This window comes from Neophocaena asiaeorientalis, unplaced genomic scaffold (assembly GCF_003031525.2).
Source record: "Neophocaena asiaeorientalis asiaeorientalis breed wild unplaced genomic scaffold, Neophocaena_asiaeorientalis_V1.1 scaffold134, whole genome shotgun sequence".
In the NCBI taxonomy this organism is placed as follows: domain Eukaryota; kingdom Metazoa; phylum Chordata; class Mammalia; order Artiodactyla; family Phocoenidae; genus Neophocaena; species Neophocaena asiaeorientalis.
This window is the reverse complement of record NW_020185339.1, coordinates 4,347,485-4,370,162: the sequence shown is the minus strand read 5'-3', so window position 1 is coordinate 4,370,162 and position 22,678 is coordinate 4,347,485. Positions and strand designations below refer to the sequence as shown.

The 22,678-nt window shown below is 35.7% G+C and overlaps 1 protein-coding gene across 1 annotated transcript in view; it reads left to right on the top strand.

The window, feature by feature from the left end:
• OTOGL (otogelin like) overlaps positions 1-22,678 on the top strand; it is a 143,443-nt gene that overhangs the window by 74,804 nt on the left and 45,961 nt on the right. The window contains 10 exon segments of the mRNA XM_024737005.1: positions 888-1,037; positions 3,366-3,485; positions 6,105-6,221; positions 7,090-7,246; positions 7,911-7,937; positions 13,021-13,188; positions 14,937-15,215; positions 17,190-17,307; positions 21,503-21,582; positions 21,891-21,959. Of these exon segments, the coding sequence (XP_024592773.1) occupies positions 888-1,037; positions 3,366-3,485; positions 6,105-6,221; positions 7,090-7,246; positions 7,911-7,937; positions 13,021-13,188; positions 14,937-15,215; positions 17,190-17,307; positions 21,503-21,582; positions 21,891-21,959 (1,285 nt within the window).

Below are 22,678 nucleotides of genomic sequence, written 5' to 3'. Positions count from 1 at the left end.
TTCTCCCTATTATCCTTTCTAGCACACACATTATTTTCTTTTAATATACAAACATGGTCTGTCATTTTACTATTCAAAAGCCTTTATCAAGGACATTTTGCACATGGAATAACAGCCATTGATTGTGATGGGTAACTTGATGGCAAAGGGTCTCAGACTATGCTTGTCATGGAATCCATGCTGTAGCTCTCTGGTGCTCTCCTTAGTACTGAACAATCTTAAACTTCCTGCCCCTAAGCCTTTGTTCAAACTGATTCCCTTTTCTTGGGATGATTTCTTCCTCATTCTCTTTTCCAGCCCTTTATATCTTCCTATCATGGCTTCTTACATATCAGTATATATGTTCCACCTCTTGCAAAGAGCCTTCCTAAGTTCCTTTTATGGAAATTCATCTCCCTGTCCTCCTTAACACCTCTTTCTCTCTATAGACACACACACACACACACACACACACATACACACACACACACACTTTGTGCTTTTGTTTTTCAATTATTCAGGTAAAGTCATACATTTTTAGTACTCAATCATATTTATTCACCATCAATATAGAATTTCTGGGTCAGCAGATATATCCCCCTAATGTACTCTATGTCCACGCCTTGTTTGTGCTCTTCTCTATAACTGAAATACCTTTTTCCCTTTGCTCATTTATCCATGTTGAGCCTATCTAGCAGTGTGTATCTTGTTACCAATTTTATGATTTTCCTATTTTATGCACTTGTTCTGTCTTTCACTACAAAATTCAGGAAAGACAGGGCTAAGCAGAAACACTAGTACGTAGATAATTATTGATGGATATAATTAATGTTTACATTTTGGTGAGAAAACAAGAAATTCATTTTTTTCTTTATTACGCTTTTTCTTTTCTTTTTTTTTTTTTAAAGAAACGATCAGGTTTTTTTCTGGAAAATAAACCAACATACCAGCTTTGGAAGGCAGGGTACTACATAGTAGTATACTTTCCAGAGAAAGACATCACTATTCTTTGGGATAAAAAGACAACCATCCATATCAAAGTTGGACCACAGTGGAGGGTAAGTCAGCCTATTTGGTAGGTCAATCCAAATGAGGTGCAAAAAATGAAATTACATTTACCTTTTGATGTTTTGCAGAAATAAAATGATTGATGCTTTCCTTTAAGAAATAAGTTATATTTTCAGAATTACTAACTCAGACCCCAGAGAAGAACAACTTTACCAAGTGCTATATACAGTTCTTTTTTACTTCAACCTTACAGTATCCAGTTTTTCAAAGTTACTTAGGTCAGGTTCTTTTTTTCCCATTCCCTGCAGCATGGTTATTTGATATGTTTGTAGTAGAGTTAGATTCATTTATTACAGTTTGCATTCCATCTTTTCCTCCATATTCTGGATATTTTTTTTAAGTTTACATACAGTAAAATTCTAAAAAACATGTAAAATAATTTACTTTTGTGGTCTGCAGTTCTATGGATTTTAACAAATGCGTGGAGTTGTGTATCCACCACCACAGTTCTAGATAGAACAGATCCATCAATTCCCAAATTTCTCACATGTTGTCTCTTTGTTGTCAACTCCTACTTCCAACCCCTCACCCTTGGCAACCATTGATCTATTTCTGGATACAGTAGAAATGAAATCATGCAATCTATAGCCTTTTGGGTCTGGCTTCTTTGACTTGGTAAAATACATTCAAGATTCATCCATATTGTTGAATGAATTAATTGTTTGTTCCTATACACTGCTAAGTGGTACTCTGTTGTATGGATGTATTAGTTTGTATTATCCATTAATGGTTGAAGATTCAATCTGAGTTGTTTGCAATTTTTGTCAATTTATATTTTACATTGTTTTAACTATTGTTTACTGTTAAATATTGTACTAGATATTATTAAATAATTTTATTTTAGATATTTAAAATTTTATTAAACATTTTAAATTTATATGTTAAGGTTGTTTTTGAAACGTTGATATAGTTTTAAAAATCCACTTTATCTGAAATTGAAATTGAGACTCATGGATATAATCTGTGGCAAGTTAGGGAAAAATGGGGATAGTAATAACAAATTCTTATAAAACTAGAAAATATACATATTTTAAAATATTTTAAAATGTTATAAACTTAAGATATGATTGTACATTGAAGTCATTTTCTTTCAGCCCTAAGCAAAATAAAGCCCCCAAATCTATTCCTAGGTGTTTGCTGGCATCTTGCATTTCTTTGATGAAGATGAAGTAATTTAGTCATTGCCATACTTCTTCAGCTATGTTTTCTGCCATTGTCTACCATGTATCCTCCCTTCCTTACTTTCTTGAAAACAAATTAACCATTTATTCTTCTACATCTTCCCTTACTTTTACTGCTGCTTTAAATTTTGGGGTGAGCAGTAGCAGAAGAGGCCACTGTCTTTGAATAGGTATTGCAGCTTCTGAGAGCAGAGGCACCATGGTAAGCAGTGGCCTTGGCAGTTGCAATCCCAAGGGTATTGTCAGCTTTGCTGGAGGCATGGGCAGCCAACTTTACCATTAACAAAGGGCTGCGTTCCATTCTTCAGTACATGAGGGGAGAGGTCAGTCTGTTTAATTTCAAAGCTTAAGGAGGATTTTCATTGCTTTTGGAATCTCATTCTTCTCTGTACTCTTAATCCACCTCCCTCCCCAAGAGAAAAGTTTTTCACATTATTTGAGAAAATGCAGTGGACATTGTTGATGTGGATAATCCATACGGCACTTGCAGTAACCACTGCATAACCCATAACAAACTTTATAAAAATTAGGTAAGATGTGGATTTCATTTATTGTGTCTCATGGTGGCGTGGTATATGAATATAGAGTTAACGTTTTCTTTAAAAGTTATGCTTTGAATGTTTTGACTTTTCAAAGTACGACCTAAAGAAAGATAAATTATTTCTATGGTTTCAACATTTATAGTCTTAGAAAACCTTAAACATAATAGGAAGTGGGTCTTTCATCATTAAAATGTAAATATGTAAATATACACAGAATATGTATATATATACACATATTTGTATATACACACTCAGACATATACTGTAATGTTTGTATTATACTTGTACAAATACTGTAGTGTTTGTATTATACTTTTCCAAGTTACTCATATTATTAGTTATATCAATGCTAATACAATGGTAAGTGTGAATAGATAAACTTTGGGGGATGGAAAAACATTTTTGAGAATCTAAAATAACTGTTAAATATAATTAAATAGACATGAAATTCCACCTTCTTGAAACATTTTTAAAATGGTAATTGTGGAAATTCTTAAAATGTCTATTTTAAATCTCTTGAAAATTTCAGTGAATATTAGCCCTTAAATGTTAAAATGAATATAGAATATTTCATGATAATTTTCTTTTACTTTAGGGCAAATTATCAGGATTATGTGGAAACTTTGACAAATGTACTTCAAATGATATGACCACATCCAATAACTTAGAAGTGAGAAATGCCCAGGTATTTGGAGATAGTTGGGCATTAGGACAGGTAAGTGGAATATATGTATTTTAGAACTAAACAAATATTTTTTGTTGTATTTATCCACTAAAACATTTTATCCTTGCAGAAAAATTTATTTGGGTAATACTATTTTATGTAATATTTGTGCAGTAATTCATAGTTGACAAACTCAAACTACTTTCACATTTAATTTCTCACATAATCCTGTGACAGTCTTGTAATGTAAAGGGTGTTGACTCCATATTATAGATGAAGAAATTGAGACTCAGGAAGGTTAAATGACTTGTCTAATATTATATATCCAGAAAGCCGCTGGAGTGACTTTCGAATTCACATCTTCTAATCTCATGCTTTTCCTTTCACTGCAAAATTCTCTTTATTTGTATTTCTAATGATGTATCTTTTGTCAACTCAAAGTAATGAATAAATGAAGGCAGTATTTCTTAACATTTGCTCTCCAGACATGGCTGGATGTGGGATGGGGAGGGGTAGGGAGTGGATTTGTGGCCAACTTACCTTTGGGAGCAGTTAGAATAAATTAAGTCAGGCATATTTCTTTTTTGAAGGATTTCTTGAGGCATTATATTCCTCTAAGGGAGGGATATGTTTGAAGGGATTCCCAAACTTACTGACACAGAGCTTACATTTTTGTGTATTAGTTATCAAGGAAATAGTTTTCTATGGGACACAACCTGAGAAATGCTGAACTCAGAAAACAGTCAAACTGGAAATTTGTTCTACTCTTTTCTTCTACTTTTTTTTTTAACCTATTTTTTTTCTAACCGAAAGTAGTATCTGCAACTACAATTTCCTGGTTGGTTACTGTTTGGTTAGTTGCCTTACTATTTTGCCTAATTTACTAATATATCTAAATCTTTTTATAAAGATAAAAGGGGATTGGGGTTAAACATTCATCCAATTTAGTAAAATTTAAGCAGTATATTTCATTGTGGTCTATGTTGGAAAGTATAAAGATTTTATTTTTTAAAATATAAAATGAATTAAGGAATACCTAATTTATAATAATACTTAAATATTTGGACTCATCAAAGAATTTTAGACTCATTAATACCTAATGGACAAAGCTGAAAATAAAAAAAAATTCATTCAGTAAGTTCTATTTAGCACTTAATGTTTTCCAGGATATATGAACACATAATATTATTAAAATATAGCCACTGCCCTTAGGAATTTAGTGTCTAGTTTAGCAGACGAGGTAGAAAAACTTTAACAATGGAAATATGAGACAGGTGCTTGGATAGAGGTGTATACAACATGGAGTTCGTGATGGTCAAAGGAAGGTTCCCCAAGAAGGTGCCATTGAGCTGACTCCTACAAGACTCATAAGAGCTATACAAGTGAAGATGATGGGACAGAGTGCAGCAGCAAAGGAGGAAGCATTCCTTTAGAACGTGTCAGGAAGACTGGAGTGAGTATGGTGCCTAACAGGAATTTTAAGAAGTTCAGTATGACTGTGGTGGAAGGTTTGAAGTAGGGAATGGCTGGAATGCAAAATATGAAGCTGCAAGATATGTGTGCTAGGATCTGGACTCGAAGGCCCTAAATTACTTAGGCTCGTATAATCCAGCTAAGAAATGTTAAATCAGTGAAGATTTAGAAAACTATCTAAGTCTGAGAGACATCTGAAACATCAGCATCTGTTGAAAGGACTGCATAAGGAAAGACGAATTTGGAGAATTCAGCAATGCCTCCCATCTTCCTGGCTTATTGCATAGACACTGGTGCTCTTCCAGGAGACAGGGCACAGAGGAAAGTGGGTGGTAGGGGACAGTGGGGACAGGACAATGGTGTAAGATAAGTACATTTTAGAATGTGTTGAGAGAGAAGTGACAGATATTTATGTGGAAATGTCCCAATTTTTGAGATCTCAGAAAAGAGATATGGGCTGGAAATATGGATTTGGCAGTTACTATCATATTCAGGTTGCTGAAGGCATGAGAAGTGTATAGAATGAAAAAAATAGAGATTTGAAGATCAAGTCTTGCAGAGAAGGGAGGTGGAAGGAAGATGAAGAGTGGCAGCAAATGAACTAGGAGGAAACCCTAGTGGTGCCACCGGAAACACATGAGAGACATGTAAGAAGGGTAAAGTATGAAACAGAATCAAAGACAGCGAAAGGGCAAGTGAGATGAAGCCGGAAAAGTTGCCTTTATTTTTAGTAACGAGATCAATGATGGCCTTCTCCAGGCCAGTTTCAGGGAGGTGGATTAGAAGAGGCAGAGACCGAATTGTTTAGTATGTGGGAGGTGAGCCTGTAGACACTTGAGTGTATGCAACTCCTCAGAGGATGGCTTGTGACAGAAATGAAGGACGTGAAAATTAAAGGAAAGAGAATAATTTGCTTAGGCAATTTTTTTAGTCATGTAATGCTGCACTTGACAGTTTAAAAAAGATTTACCTTCACTCTCTAATATTTTCATGATTTTAATAGTAAATTTAGTTGCTTTCAAAAATAATATATACTATTAACACTGAGTTGGCTGAGCACAGGTGCTTTTGGTAAAGTCTGTCTAAAAGAGTGAGAATATATTAGGTATGATTGTGGTAGATGAAGTCAGATTAGGTTACTCTGGTTTCAGCTTCAGAAATCACCCCTTAAAAACATTTTTTTCTCTTTTTCCACAGTGTGAACCCCCAAGTGAATTATTTAAACCCTGTGAGGCACATCAAAACAAATTTCCTTATGCCAAGAAAGAATGCTCCATTTTGTACAGTGATGTTTTTGCTCCTTGCCGCAATGTGGTAAATGAATGCTTTACTAAACTTTCCAATTTAAACAAGTACTGCTGTATTTATAATATTGAGATGAACAGGACAAATAATTTAGCTACCCATTGGCTTTTCAGGTATACTACCTAACCCTTGTTAGGAAGACAAATTTGGGAGTTTGTTTTTCTGTGGCACTGACACATTTAGTTGATTTACATTCTTCCTGGCTCCATCTTATTTAACAGCGTATATAATGCTTGTTAATGATCTGTTTCAGTTTATGAAACATTTTTACGTCCATCATCAAAGCCATAAATGACTGATCAAAGCCATAAATGCTTATTTTTCTTCAGAGGACACTACCAAATGGGCATTCTTCTCCTTAACCCAAAGTATAGTTTAAAAGTATTATTAGTGACACATTTAAAATGGTTTTAGAAGCACATCCCAAGATTAAATGTAATTTATTTAGAAATTTAACTTTTTAAATGTCTTTCCAACATAATAATTTTAGGTTCCAATAGAAGTTTTAAAAATAGTTGAAGATATTATTAAAAACTAAGCAAAAGTACATTTGTAAGTAGAACATTCTTTTAATGCCATGCGAATATGTCAATAAAGAAACAATGAGCTTCTACAGATATTAATCTATTGTATTGCAGATGTTGAAGTTATATTTGTTAGTCCCGTTACCTGTGTTGCTAGTTCTTTGATCTTACACTTGCCTAATAAATTCCTTTGGATGAGTAGAAGTTTGAGATATTGAGAACTCTCTAGGTGGCAGTGTTAAGCTGATAATAGCAAATTTTGAAAATCTACCAGTTAGTTTTCTTTTAGAAGGTTGAATTTTAATCAGTTGTAGTTAGTACTTTTTGAAATTTATCTTTCACTTCATTTTCAGATTGATGTTACTTCTTTTGCCAAAAATTGTCATGAAGACACGTGTAACTGTAACCTTGGTGGGGATTGTGAATGTTTATGCACAAGTGTAGCAGCGTATGCGTACAGGTGTTGTCAGGAAGGGGTTTCTGTTCACTGGAGATCATCTACTATTTGTTGTAAGTATCCTCTCAGGGCATCATCATTAGGTGGGAACCTTATAAAGAGATTCATATTGTCTTATCTTAGAAGCGATACCATGGAAATAGAATTTCTTTAAGATGAATAAATTTTATATTCTTTTGACAATGCAGATAAATTGTAGTATAGCTAAAGGATTTATAAAAGAAACTTTGAAGTAAGTTTTTCTGTTCTGTGTTAGACTGTTACGACTGTAACATTTGAACTACAGATTATTTACATACCATCTTCAGAGATACTGTTTATGACTATTTCTCTTATGGCTATGAAATTCCACTGTTCTAATGATAAGAGACATAGTTTTAAAAACATCATTTTGAATATGCGTTCAGATTTGACTCTAAACTTTTCATTTGCTTGTGTAGATAGTAAGTCATCTGATGAACAGCTTATGATTTTAACACTTTCAGTGGACATCTATAAATTGGCAGATATATTTGCCTACCTATAAAATAATCTTAGGAAATTTAATGAATTATTACAGAGTACTCTTAAAAAATCCTCTTTGCTCAGAGAAAACTCCCAAATAATGATGTCATTCTGAGTTCTTTCACTTTGTCATTGATAAACCATATCTTGCATGTATTCAGATAAGTGGTGAGATCCTTATTTAGTTTAACATTTCTTCTTTTTTCCTTTTAGCACTCGATTGTGACTATTACAATGAAGGTATGTGACATTTAAAGAATATCACTATAGTATTCTGTTAAATATATCTTCAGATTCAAAGTTCTTGAACAAGTTTGCTGGGAACAAGGTATGAAGAGTTCATAATTCGGCATACAGTTAACCCTTGAACAAGGAGGGGGCTAGGGGCGCCAACCCTTTGTGCAATTGAAAATCCATGTATGGCTGTATAGAGAGGAAAAGATGATTTTCAGGAGAAGAGGATACAGTCTGAAGGTAGGAAGTTGGGAACGTATACATTTAGGGAATGGCAAGTGGGCCAGGAAGGATTAGAGACGTAAGAAGGAAACTGAGGTAGAGCTGAGTCCCCTGGGCTGAGTCACAGGACAGTTTCCAGGACTTTCTGAATGGAGATTTAGTGGTCTTCTAATAACGCACTACCTTTGCTGGGAACCAAAAGCTATAGTGTGGTTGTCATTAACTGCAGCTGAAGTCAGATCTGGATTAGAGCCCACTCTCTGTCACGTATAAACATTGTGAACCTGGTTAAGTCATTTAAGTTTAATTATTTTGTTTATTTCTATGTTTGTTGTGAGCTTAGATGAGACACTGTATGTCACCTATACTGCTGGAACAAAATAAAGCCTTATTAAATGGTGCTGTTATGATAACTAAAAAAAAAAAAAATGAAAATCCACGTATGGTTTATAGTCACGCTGTGTATGCAATTCTGCATCTTCAGATTCAACCAACCATGGATTGTGTACTACTGTAGTATTTACTCTTGAAACAAATCTGCGTATACGTGGACTTGCACAGTTCAAACCCATGTTGTTCAAGTGCCAACTGTATGACTCAATGAAAGCCGTTGCCTTCTAAAATGTATCTAAATTTCTAAGTATTTGTGCTAAAATTTATTCCCTGTAAAATAAAAGTGTTGTAACTAAGTTCTCAGCACCTAGGAGGCTCTCAGTAGTTTTTGAATAACGTGAATGAATGAATGAGTAAAGCTAGCTAATTTTTTAGGTTAAAAGGATGAAAGATGTATACCAAATGTATACCTTTTACCATTATGAATAAATATGGACATTATTCATACTTTTATTACGTTGTGGAAATCAAAGAAACAAACTATAATATAGGAATTTATTTAGCCATCATTTTAGGCAAAATAATTATTTATATCTTATCAGAATGAGAACTTACTGATTTAGTAATAATGAAAATCTCCTGTCTCCCAAGCATTCAGATTTGCAATGGGAAGTCTAAGAGGAGGTGCTGCCTAAACTAAGGCATAGATGTAAGAGACAGAGAATTATATCCTCAATGAAAATGCCAGACATTAGCGGAATTGAAGCCTGCTTTTTGTCAAACCTATTTAATGAGGAAGGCATAGCCACTTAAACCTAATTCAGACAAATAAGATGATCCAGGGAAGTGTCCACTTTGACGGTAACTGGACAAAAACCCATGATGAGTAGGTTAGAGTAATAGTTATAGGAAAGCTGATCCATTAACGAAAAAAACCAAACAACCAATGCAAAGTAATTTCCATGACTTATTGAGCCAGGAAGAAATCTGTCAGCTGTAAAAGTACAAAGAAAGCCAGAAAATTTTAGTAAAATAGAGATGATGAATTAAAAAGGAAATGGACATTTTAGTCTTTGGTTGTTTCTGTTATATCTTTGGAAGTTTGAAGAGGAAAAAAAATCCCACATTAAAAAAATTCTGTGTTTGTTAAAGAAAATCTAAACCAAACATATTTCCCGCACCACACCCACTCCACATCAATCCTTTGGATTCCATGCTTAAGATGAGACTGATTGCCTAATATTAAGTACCTAATAATAAAAATAGCTTTTGTTGTGTCAACTATACCTATATCATATAATTTAAGCTTCAAAATATGCCTGAAAGACATAACATTATTATTATCATTATTAACACTTACAAAGGAGGAAATTGAGGCATAGGTGAATTAAATAACTTGGTCAAAGTCGTTTAGCTAAAATGTGGTAAATGGATTTATAAACAATCTAAGTTCAGAACCCACGAGCTTGATCTCCATGCTACACTGCCTAGTTATGGTTAGCACATCCTAGTCTAGGAATGATCACCGCACATCGTTATCATATGCTCTACACAACGTACACAGACAGCAAGTTGAGGAAACGCTCCAATAACTTCCTCGCTTAAGAATTCCTTCCTCACACAGTTCTGCTGTGAAAATCTCCATCTGTGCCTTTGTACTTTCTGGCGTTCCTTCTGCAGGCCCTTGGAAACAGAAGCAGAATTTTCTATGAATATTGAATTTCTACCTCTTGCTGCTTGGTACATTTTGCTTTTTGTCAATAAGTCTGCTGCACTTCTACTGATGGTTTGTTTCCCTAATGTGTTACAAGATTCTTCAAACCAGTTCTTCTAGTTTCATGTGTAATACTGTATTGGTAGTATTCAGAGGGTGAACACGGGGCGTTCGGCCTTCATGAGACCCACGAAAGACAGAGATTCTGTTTCCTATGATCAAAGTAATAGGGAACAGAGTCAACCTGCCAAGGAGAGGAAGAGTTGTGAAAGTAACGTGATCAAGGTAGATAATTGAACGGGAATAAAGAATTATGGAAGTTGTTGATAGTAATAAAAAGAAAAAAGTTTTAAATGAGCATTCTTAATTTGTTTCATCTCAAATAATTTCACAACTATTGTAAACTTACCTAGTCTTCTTTGGACATTCATAGCTGGCATTTTTCTCTGGACACTATGTTATTAAAATACTTAAATTATTCAAAGCAAATGCAGAGATAAATGATTGTGATTCTGTAGGAGGAAAAAAATTTTTAAGTAGGAAAATTCAGAGATTACTACTGAGATAAGTTCAATAATCCTTCACACAATGACTGTCTCTAGTATCTTCATTTTTATGGCATTTGCTAAAAATATAAAGGTTCTATTGCTGTAGGGAGTTAAGACTTCAGGATCCTGCTAAAAATTGCTGTTCAAGTTTTAAGTTCAGAGTGATTTATTAGATCAGATATTCTTAATACTGTGCTTAAATAATAACTACAGGAAATGATTGCTTTTAGTAGACAGTGAAATTATAATTCTCCCTGCAGAAAATTAATGATAAAGGCAGGGACTTTTTTCCCTCAATTGCTAGTGAAAATGCAGGAAAACAATTCAGACACAAGATATCCATCAACTGGGAATCAATTCAGGAGCTTTCGATTTTTATACAAATGGATTTCTCAGATGAAGTTGTCTCTTCAGGTTGCTGTAGGAAGGTACTTGTGCAGTAGGGGGAGAATATTTTGTTTAGTGGTCTATCTCCTTTCTCCTGTTCTTCTCTTGGACATCTGTGAGGGTGCTTGAAGCCCACAAGCTGTAGTTGTATATGTCGTCTTCGTTTTGAATTGAATCTCATGATTTACATGTTTATATACCTATTTGTACATTATTTACATATTCACACAAATCTAAATTGGTGTATATTTTCATCTTGGAAGTTTATGTTGCTCTTGTCTTCCCTAGAAAATGAGCTAGTAGGTGGTGGAGACTAATGATATGGTTTTCTTGGGTGTTGTAGACTTTGGCTCATAGAGAAACTGTGCAGGGTATATATTTGTAACAGTGGTGGGGAGTCCATTGCTGCCAGGCTCATAGTGAAATTCTTCACTGCATCTGCTCAGTTCCATCTTGGTGTGGGGGGCAGAGGTTTTCAAAGCTCCATGTGCACTCAGGGTGTCTGAGTCCCGCCTAAAGCTCCTTCCGCATGGCTTAGAGGTGTCCCTAGCTGCTCAGTGATGAAGTGTCTCAGCTGATGACTCAGTGGATGGGACAGCACTTGAAGATTCATCCTATAATCCCTACCTTCTCCTGTTCCTCATGATGGAAATTTTGGTTCTTGCTCTCCTTCCTGTTTGGGAGACTTTGTAACCATCTAATCCAATTATCTTCTCCCCTTCTCTTAGGCTTGGTCTTCATCCTGAAAGGGAAAAAACCCAGGTTGTGGGTTTCTTTGAATTTTTTCCCATCCACCTTAAGAGTAGTCTGGGAAAGGAAGACTGTCCTTGAGATAAAAATTGGAGAAAAGAGGAAAAGTGAAATTCACTGAGAGCAACCAGATTGTTCTTTTCTGAAACCACCTATTGCACCTATATTAGCATTTTACATAACCTACAACGTAAATATCTACATATATCTGTAAAAGTACGCAGCTAATAATTATGTAATTTAGATAATTCAGAAGAAACCTCAAAGTTTTATAGTACCTCACTTACTTTAAAACATTAAACGTCGTAGAGATCGGGTTGAAGGTAAACTGACGTTATTATCATAAAACTTAACGCATCAATTTATTTTTAATATTAGTGAATTTTAAAATTAATTTATATAGTTTTCTTTATAAGATGAAGTTTGTAGGAATACTACTTTGACTGAGTTTCAGGTTTGGTTCTACACTAAGTAGTTTTTTTACTATAGTATATATTTTTCACTTTATATGAAACCATTGAAGTGTATGGAAATGATAGCATAAGTAAAGTGACATTTGACTTCTCTGTTCAGCATCATCTTATTTTCTTCTTTATAGACATACCTCACTGATGAAATTCAGTAATCCCCAAAATAGTAAAATATTGTATATCATGTCTGTGAATTCTGTGTTAATGTAATGCAACCTATTAAGGAGAGATGATTTTTAGAAGACTATCAAAATACCTTACCATTGATAGAACTAAGCTTAAGTTTATTGAGAGTAGATTAGAGTCTTGGAATATTAGAGTGAAAGGTTACCTAGACAAACATCTTCAAATAGGTGAGAAAATTTGAGGTCTAGAAAGCTTAAGTCAACCTTTTATCCATCACCACTAGGTATACATGTACATATACATATATACATACGCAGTCATGTATATATATATTCTAAACTGCATATTCTAAATATGTATATATTCCAAATCAATATAATATATTCTTTTTGAAAAGAGTTGTTATTTTGTTACTGATGAATAAATGCTCAATAATTTTCGGAGTGTTTTTTGGTATTAGAATTTATTCCATTGAAATGACGGCTTGAAATGTAAAAATCCTATGCCAACTTATAATTCTCTCATTTGCATTTAACTAGGGCTTGGAGAAGGACCATATATGCTGGCAAGTTATGGGCAGACTGGCCTTATGCTGGGGGTCAATATGACCAGTAGAAACATTTTCTCTCTGCCAAGAAGTAGTATTCATGGCAATTTATTTTTTACTTTTATGATCACTCCAGGCCTTTTCAAAGATAAGGCATCATGTAAGTATAATTTCCAACTGAAAGTAAGAATTTAGTTTTCCATTGACCTTTTTTCATTTATTCATGCAGTAAATATTAATTGGGGAATCTAATATGTTTATGACATTTTTCTAGGTGCTCTAAAGGATTTGAAATAAAATAAGACACTGGTATATGAACTAGGTCTCTCTTTTGTATATAAAATCATTTCTTTGTTTATCTATTGGCATATATAGATGCAATTAGAATTGCAATTGTTTGTTGAGTTTTTGGTCCCAAATAAAGCACAGCTTCAGTTTTCATAGCATTAATCACAGAACTTAATTTGAAATTTTTGAAAAGTAGTCTGCTGATAATTAACATGTGAAAGATTTTAATGCCAGATTAAAGTAAAAGAAAAAAAGTTGTGATTTAATATCAAGCAAGTTAAATTAAGACCATAAATCAAAGTCTAGATAGTCATTGAGACGGTCTGTTTTTCTTACGTGGCCTTGTCTGTCGTGGTACCTGGCACCACACTTACTGGTCTGCCCCTGTAGATCTATACTGGTCGTATCCACTTGGCACCTGTTCTGCCTGGTGGTTAGTGTCCCCTTCTGATCCATGATGTTCAGGCTACATTGTTACTATTCTTACCCTGCTTAGAACCATGCATGGTGTGTTCTATAAACTTAGGAAATATTTATTGAATGAATGAATCCGACTGAAGTTTCACTTAATTCAGAGAAATCTCCTGATTTTCCAGTTAAAATAAATTGCTCCATTCTTGTAAAAAAAGGTCCTTTAATTCTTTTTAATCTGTGAAAACACCTATCACAGTCTAAAGTTCTAATTTATATATTAGTTATATATTTTTTCTCTTATAAAAATATCTTTTATTTTTCTTTGCATCTTCCAATGCTCAGCAGAGGGGTTTGTAAGTTTTAGGACACAATAAATGCCTTTGGAATCGTTTATTGGATTTGAGAGAGCTCTTCATTGTATGATTTACAAAAATAATTTTTTAATAGAAAAATCCTAGTACATTTAAATTAAGGAATTAAGACCTAAAGAAATTAAGGTTTAAGAGATTAAATCTAAAATCTCAATGAAGAAACTTATGCCATGGGTTTTATAAATATAAGGGAAACTTTTAAAGTGCATAACAAAAAAGCATGGCACTTCTCAAATGCTTTGTAGTTGTTCGTTAGCTTTCTCGTCATCTCTTGGGAAATAGACAATAATGTTGAGCAAATAGTCTTTTCTTAATGCAGTAAAATCACTTGCAAGAACATTTGCTCATTAAGAATCCAGTGATATTGAAATGCAGCACCATGTTTAAATTGATCTGTTTCTCTATTCTCGTTTTCTTTTCTACCATCCAATTAACCATTGGTAGATTTTGTACATTTGAAAATGTTAAAGCTTGCAAGTACAAATGTGTGTCCAATTAACTGTTCAACTATTTGTATGGAATTGCACATTCTGGGGTCCTAAGTTGATACTTCTTTCTTTCGCCCAAAGACATGATCAATTATTTAAAAAATGGAACTTATCAAAGACTGATTATTTTTGGAGCTGTCACTTTATGCATTGCATTAAAATACTTTTTTTTCCTTTAGAGATCTTATAAATCATTTCTGAAATCTTTGAGATTGGCATTAACTATGTATGACAATTGTGCAGTTCTGTTTTTGTCAGCTTTATAAATGAATTTTATGATGCCAGTGCTGATGATCTGCCTTCTCCAGAGAACCCAGGGGGTTGTCAAACACTGCTCTGTTTTACAGCATTGGCACTTGTTTCCTTGGAATCTGCTGAAAGGCCAAACTACTTTCTCTATGTCCATGATGATGACACTCTTATTCTGAAACTGTGGGAGGTGAATTCAGCCTTTCGTCGGAGAGCCACATTTTTTCACCATCAGGGCCTCTGGATTCCTGGTTACAGTGCTTTTGAGTTATGCAGCAAGAAAGGCTTTTTCATCATATTGACAGATTCTAGTGCCAAAGCATCAAAATATGATGATTCTGAAGAATTTAAACATTTAAGTAGCTTCAGCATAGAAGGTATGTTTCCTGAGATCTTCAAATACAGATTAAGTAGATAACTTAAATAATGACAGAATATTTATTAGGTTTTAATTTAAAAATCATTTTTAATTAGTTGCATGACCTTAGTAAGTTTCTTAACCTCTCTGCCTCTCAGTTTATGCATCTGTAAAATGGGAGAAATAATAATACCTACTTCATAGGGTTATAGTATCACATAAGTTAATGTGGTAAATTGTTTAGAATAGCCTTAAATGATGTTATTTTTATGATTGCCTCAATGATTACTTTCAGTGCTGTCTGGGCTTTGGAAACAGAACTTACCCATGTCTCCTTGTTGTCCAGTTTTGTATCTACCTTTTCCTTCATTAGAAGGCAACTTCTCATATAGTTTGATTCTTAATGATAAAGACAATGTGTTTATCTCTGTTCTTTGAATACTATGGAGTCTGGTTCCACTGACCTCTAGAAGATTTTTCTGGTTCAGCAGAATCCTGGTCTTATTTCTAGAGATCCTTGCTGTTCTATAGCTATTGAATTTTCTAAATTTCAGAGAGGAATCCTCACTGCCTTATCCAGTGTTTAAAAGTCATGCTTTATTTTCAAAACCTAAGAGCTCAATATCTGCCTTGGGTCTCCCAAACAAATTTTTTTCATTCTAACAGACTCTTCTAAGTCAGTCTAAGAGAGCTAATCATTTGCCTTTTTTTGTTGTGGATACATTTCTATAAATCTCTTTGGATTTTAGCAAATTCAAACTAAGCTTCAAATTTTTGCCTATTGAATGGGGCTCCTGGACTCATGAGAAAAAGAGTCACTGACATGGCTATACAACATTCTGTAGAGTGAGCGTGATATTTTTACTTGAATTTACTTAAAAGTTGAATTTTGCAAGCCTTTATTTCCTCTCCAATACACAAATCTGCTGCATTAGAACCAGACCCAGTGGCCTTACCTGAGCTTTGGACAACTGCAGCCAATGGCATCATCAGAATCTCAGAAACTCATCTTTGTGGGCTTCCCAAACCTAGGATACACTAGGGGTTTATTCTAGTCTTGGAACCAACCCTCTCTCATGCCCCATGATCCTAGTAACCCAGGTCTAATGAGTATTTTAATATTTAGATGCATAGATGCCTTCCAGAAAGCCTTATTTTCCTTCTCATAGCTTGGAATTGAATTCCATATCTGAAGTCCAAGAAACATAACCTGCTTCCTGAACTTTCTCCCTTATGGAGCTGTCTCCTTCAGAGATAGTTCTGGATTGCTGCAGAAGGACTGGTCTATGATGTGGGAAGGGGAAAATATTAGCAGAGTGTGCAGGAGAAAAATCTTCAGTCAAGGAAGGTTTTTCTAGCTACAAGCATGTATTATTAAAACTTATTCATTCATTTTTGTCATTAGATAATACTTACCGTGTACAAGGCAATGAGCTAAATTCTATGAGAAGAACAAAGATGGAGTGTTTTCCTTACGTCTGATGTCAGGCAATAAATATCTTTGGTCTTGTCATTTTTCCAGTTGTTTGAATTTGGCAAGTCACTTGGCTCCTCTTAGCCTCAATTCCTTCATTTATAAAATGGAGGTGATACCCACTCAACAGGATTGTTGCAAGGATAAAATAAAATTATGGACAAAAAATTATTTTGCAAAAAATAAAATTCCAAACAAGTGTATGCTATTATCATGATACATAGATCAATGAACACCCACTAAACATAAAGAAAGGAAGAAGATTTAGAATTTTCCTTGGCCTCCTGCACCTCTTGCTTTTTTAAATGTTTGGAAGATAAACTAACATTTTGATATTCAACCTGAGTATGAAATGCTTTGATCAGCAAGCAATTACAATGCTTTTTATTCCCCATAGGCCCTGTCTTTTCCACAGCATTAAAATCAAAGAAAAGTCAAACCCTAAAGGTTTACTATCATAAAACATTATTTTTCAAGCTGTCCATTTTCGTACACAATCTAAATTTCATTTTTCCCCAGAAATCCAGGCAGCAGTGCCTTACAGGAGGATGTGTGAATGGAGATATGAACCTTGTGCCACTCCCTGTTTTAAAACGTGTAGTGACCCTGCAGCTCTAGCATGTAAATTTCTTCCACCGTAAGTCATGTTTAACCATTCATGAACAGATTCTAGCATTAGTAGATTCTGCTGTCAGTGATTTTTTTTTCTTAGATTAAAAAAATTCTTAACAATAATTTGTTCTAGATACTCATTCACGAATTTATTTTGTTTTATTCAAGCAGTAGTTATTGAGGGTCTGCTATATGCCAGCAATTCTTCTAGCTGTTAGGGATACAGTATTGAACAAAGTATTTACCTTTCCGCAGCTTAAACATTTTGTTGCATTGAGGCAGAGAATAAAAAATAAAAATGTAAATATATAATGCAATATATTATTAGATGGACTTATGTATTCTGGAGAAAAATAAAGGAAGGTAAGGGAGCATAAGGCAGGTGTGTGTGTGTTTGCTTATTAATGTAGGGTGGTCAGGGAAGAATAGGCTGACAAGGTGACATCTAGTAAGAGATGTGAAGGAAGTGAGGGGACTAGCCATGTAGATATCTGGGGAAAGAGCCTTTCAATCTGAGAAAAGTGTAAAGGTCCTGAGATGGGAATGTGTTTGGTGTGCTTGAGGATGAGCAAGGAGGCCAGTTAATTGGAGCAAAGTGAACAGAATTGAGAGGTAGGAGAAGAGAGCAGAGAATCATAGTGGTGGGTGAATCGTATAGGGCCTTGTAGCCTGTTGTGAGGACTCTTTTTTTTTTTTTTTTTTTTTTTTTGTGGTACGCGGGCCTCTCACTGTTGTGGCCTCTCCCGTCGCGGAGCACAGGCTCCGGACGCACAGGCTCAGCAGCCATGGCTCACGGGCCCAGCCGCTCAGCGGCGTGTGGGATCTTCCCAGACCGGGGCATGAACTCGTGTCCCCTGAATCGGCAGACAGACTCTCACCACTGCACCACCAGGGAAGCCCTGAGGACTCTTTTTGTGAGTAACGTCCTGTTGTATTTTGGGCAGAGGAGTGACAGGATCTTTTAAAATGTTTACACTGGCTATTGCACTGACTTTTGGTGAGGGGAAGAACAAGGGCAGAACTGGGCAGTAATACAGACATGAAGGGGATTTGACTAGGTTGGTAGCCCTGGAGGTTATGTGGGAAGTGAACAGATTCTGGATATATTTTGAACTTAGGGCCATAAGGGATGCTGATAGAGTCAAGGTCAGTTATGAGAGAAAGAGGAGTTAAGGACTCCAGTTAAGGTCTCAGCATTTTGTAGGTTTCAGAATCATATGAAATCACCATTTTTGTGGTCAAAACTGGTCAAATATCAACAAACTCGAATGATTTCAATTTAACGGAAGGGCTGAGTTGCCATTTACTAAGATAAGGAAGATGTTAGGAGGAGCAGTTTGGAGGAAAAGCCAGGAATTTGGTTCTGAGGATTTTAAATTTCAAACTGAAAATTGTTCGTTGGATTTGGTGATCTGGAGAATAGGAAGAGGCAAAATGGAGATAAGCAATGTAACAACTTTTTTTTTTTAAGGAGTTTTGTTGTAAAGGAGAACAGAGAAATGCAACAGTAGTAGGAGGGAATATTTTTAAAAGAATCATTTTCTATTAGTCATTTATGAGCTTCTGCTCTACAACAAACACTGGTACTAGAAAAGGTTCTGACATATGAGTAAATGAGATGTAGCCCTTATTTCAAGGAGCTCACAGTCTTTAGGAAGAAGACAGGAACAATAGCAAATAATTGACAATACAGGGGAAAGAGGGCTAGAGGAATAACCACCACAACAACTAGCACATTGAAGTATTTACAGCATGACACATGCTGTGCTAAGTGCTGTACAATTGGTAATCTCATTATTCCCATTTTCAGAAGAGAGAACAAACCGAGGCACAGAGAAGTTAAGCAACTTGCCTCAGACCACACAGTTTGCAGGCAGCAGAGCCAGAGTTTGAACAACTACATCCTGTTGGGTAACAGGTGCTATGGGAACAGAGAGAAGGAAATGATATTTCTGTTTATTTTCTTAAAAATAAAAACAACCAGTTCTTTCTGAAAAGAAGTCTTCACCATTCACTTGGACCTCCCACATTCACAAACCTATTTCCTGTCTCTTCTGGGAGCCATCGGGAGGAGGGGAAATAACAGGGGCCCCATAGGAAGGAGAGCACGTGGGGGAGGAAGGAAGAAAGAGAGAGGGGCAAGGCCAGCCCTGGCACTGGGGAGGAAATGGAGCTATATTTTGAAGGGGCATTTGGCTAGTTGGTGATCCTCAGATCCTCAGTGCTTCCATTGTTTGGTCTGTAGCTCCCCCGAAGTTTCTTTTTTGGTATAGTTAGAACGCAGAGAAGAGACTCGGCATGAAACTTCACCCCTGCCAAACTGTTTCTCATCTCTGTCTTCACCACTACTTCTTTCTACTTCTTCCAGTTCCCTGGGCTGAGGCACCTCATTATGGCTCCCCCTGGTACTTGCCGTCCTGAGGGGAGACTCAAGTACTGAGTTGGCGTGTCAACATAGCCCTGCACGCCTCCTTCAAGTCCCCAGCAGAACCACCCTGCTTGTTCTAGATGATTTCGGTTTCTGGCACATAGCAAGTGTTGAAAATAAAAATATCTAGTGGAAATGAGAACTTTTATGAGAAAAGATGCCAACTAGCATACCACAGAGCCCATATGTAAGCAGAGCTATCCCTATTACATAATATACCTATTATAAGAACTGTTCTACATCTGAGGCATATTTATCAGTCAGAAGTTGACTAGATTACCAGTTGTATGACAAAATAAAGAGGACCCTGCTGTGTGCAACCATGATGACATTTTAAAGGAACAAGTTACTGGGTTTTGGAAGCTGATTTTAAAACGATAGCTGTGGTTTTGACTTGCATAAAGCAACTGCAGAATAATTGAGTTGCATAAAAAATGATGTTTTTTTAATGTGAGGATAATCAACCGGCCCTAGTATTTTCAGTAATCTAGTAACTTTTTCTTTTTTGCTTGACAGAGTTTAGAGTAGGATAGGAATATCATATACTGGTTAAAATTTTATTATTTAAGTTCACTTTATGAAATAAATAATTGGTCTTATAAGCTGAGCTGTTAATGTTTTTTAAAAAAATATGTGAAGGAAGTATCCAAGAGATGGCCAAAGGGTCTCTGTTAAAAAGAGAAATTAGCTTTTCTTGGTTTTGGATTTCCTTCCATGAAAGAGTGCCCTCTGGTGGCAACACGTGCCCCTAGTGTCAAGTGAATTGGAAAGGGGCTGTATTTTTGGTCCAAATCTTTTACTTTATAGATAAGGCAAATGGAAACATTTTAAAATATTAAAAATAGTATCATAGCCTGCTGGTGTATTTGGGAGGCAGATAAGCAAGCCTTTTTAAAACTATGTGTACAGTAATTCTCTCTAGTAGGTATGAATCTAATAATTGGTTGTACCTGAAGGATATATTTCTTTTGCATCAGAATAAATTGGACTCTGAGCCCCAACTGGACGAGAAGGGAGACTTTACCTCAGTCATTATCTTGGCTTCATTCCCTTAGAGGATAAGCACTCAGGATGGTCCTGCCTGTTTTTGGTCCCCGATTCCCAAGCCCATGCTTCTTGAAATGTGGGCCTCCTGATTTCATGTGCCACACACAAGACCAGACGTTTTGGGGCTTCAAATTCAGTCTCCTTAGGCTCATATACAACCACCTCCTCCCAGAGCACGGCCACTATTTTGGGCACAGGCCCTGAGGCTCTTGAGAACTGCAGCCTCTGCCATCCCCCTTCCCTGTTCTCAGAGAAGAGCAACCATGTCCCACCTCCATCTCTGCCACCCAGAGATTTCTAACTACTTTTCAATGACTTCAGGGCTTAATAATAAGCAGGGAGAGCCCCTGAACATTCTGTTTTTGTTCTACCAACATCCTTATGGATATTCAAAGAGTGTGTCTCTCTGCTTATATGTTGGGGAGTATAGGAAAGTAACGATATGATGAACATAGAGTAAAATCACAATTATAGAACATGGCCTTAGTGTGTCCCAAACATAAGTGTATGTTTTGAAAATTCTGTGTTCAGATTCTGCCTCAATCATGAATATTTCTTTATCATCCACTAGCTTGTGATTTCATACAATGAGGTATGATGGAATAACAGCAAGCAGAGCACTGCTTAGTGCTTGACAAGGAGAATAGAAGAATTTTAGGAAAACTGTATCTTAGTTTCCTATATTAAATGTAATATATTTTTATATTAAAATTTTTTTCTTACTTTAATTGTTTTTTATCTAAAGGGTTGAAGGATGCTTGCCCTACTGCCCTAAAACTATGATCCTTGATGAAGTCACTCTCAAATGTGTTTACCCAGAAGACTGTAAGTGTGAACCTTACTTCGCTTATTCTGAAAAGTAAAATACTTGAATACTTTTTATATGATGGCAAGTGACTATAAACAAAAGTTTTAGACAGACAATAAACCTTCATGAGATTCTTATTCATTGTCCTTTTCAAAGTTTTTGGATTCTGAATTACTTTCTAAACCATGTAAGTCTTTGCTCTCACATTCCTTCTGCAACCTCTCTCCCAAAGTATTTTCCTTAAAGCTAAACATCCTTATATGAACTATGTGGGCTTCACTTTAAGCAAAACAGATTAAAGAAGAGTATCTTTGCTTCTTTGTAGGCGTACCTCTGATTCCCACAGAACCAGCATTAATTCCTCCAGGTAAGCCATCTCTACCCATGTTTACAGGTATCGTTACAACTTTAGACACTAAACTTAGCATCATGTAATTTAAATCTTGGCACTCTTAAACAGCTACTGGTGTTGTTAGTACTATCCCATCCATGAGAGAACCCAGCAGTCACTTTGGTCTCACTAAGTAGCTGTTCACTGGATCAACAAGCCACATTTTCAGAATGGCTTCTACATTTGGTCCACCCCTGTCCCATTTCAGTTAGTATAGATAATAAGAACTTCCCTCACGTTTTTGCCTAGAATTTAGCTTTTGCTAAATCCTGATTAAATTTTCACAGTGACTAAGTTGACGCTGAAGAGACTTTAAGGCAAATGAAGTCATCCTTTTAGCACTTTTATTCTCATTCCTGTGTCCTCTCACAGCCTCTGGAGGAGGCATTCTGGCCTCAAACCCTCACTTCGCTCCCTCACTGTGAAACTTGCCTCAGGAAAGGATTGAATAAATCCACTCACAGTGAGGCTTGACAAACCTAATGTATTATATCTCCTGGGGTTATAATTTAGAAAAATTCAGATATTTATTCTTTAAATATGTTTGACAAGCTTTCATTGAGTGTCAACACTGCCAGGTACTGTCCTGACACTGGGGGTGGGGAGGGGGGAGGAAGGGAGAATGGTGAACAAGTCACAGCTCCAACCCTGAAACAGCGAATAGTCCATAGGCTGTTGTGATATTACGGTAGGAGTAAGTCCAAGCGGTAAGCAGGAGGGTC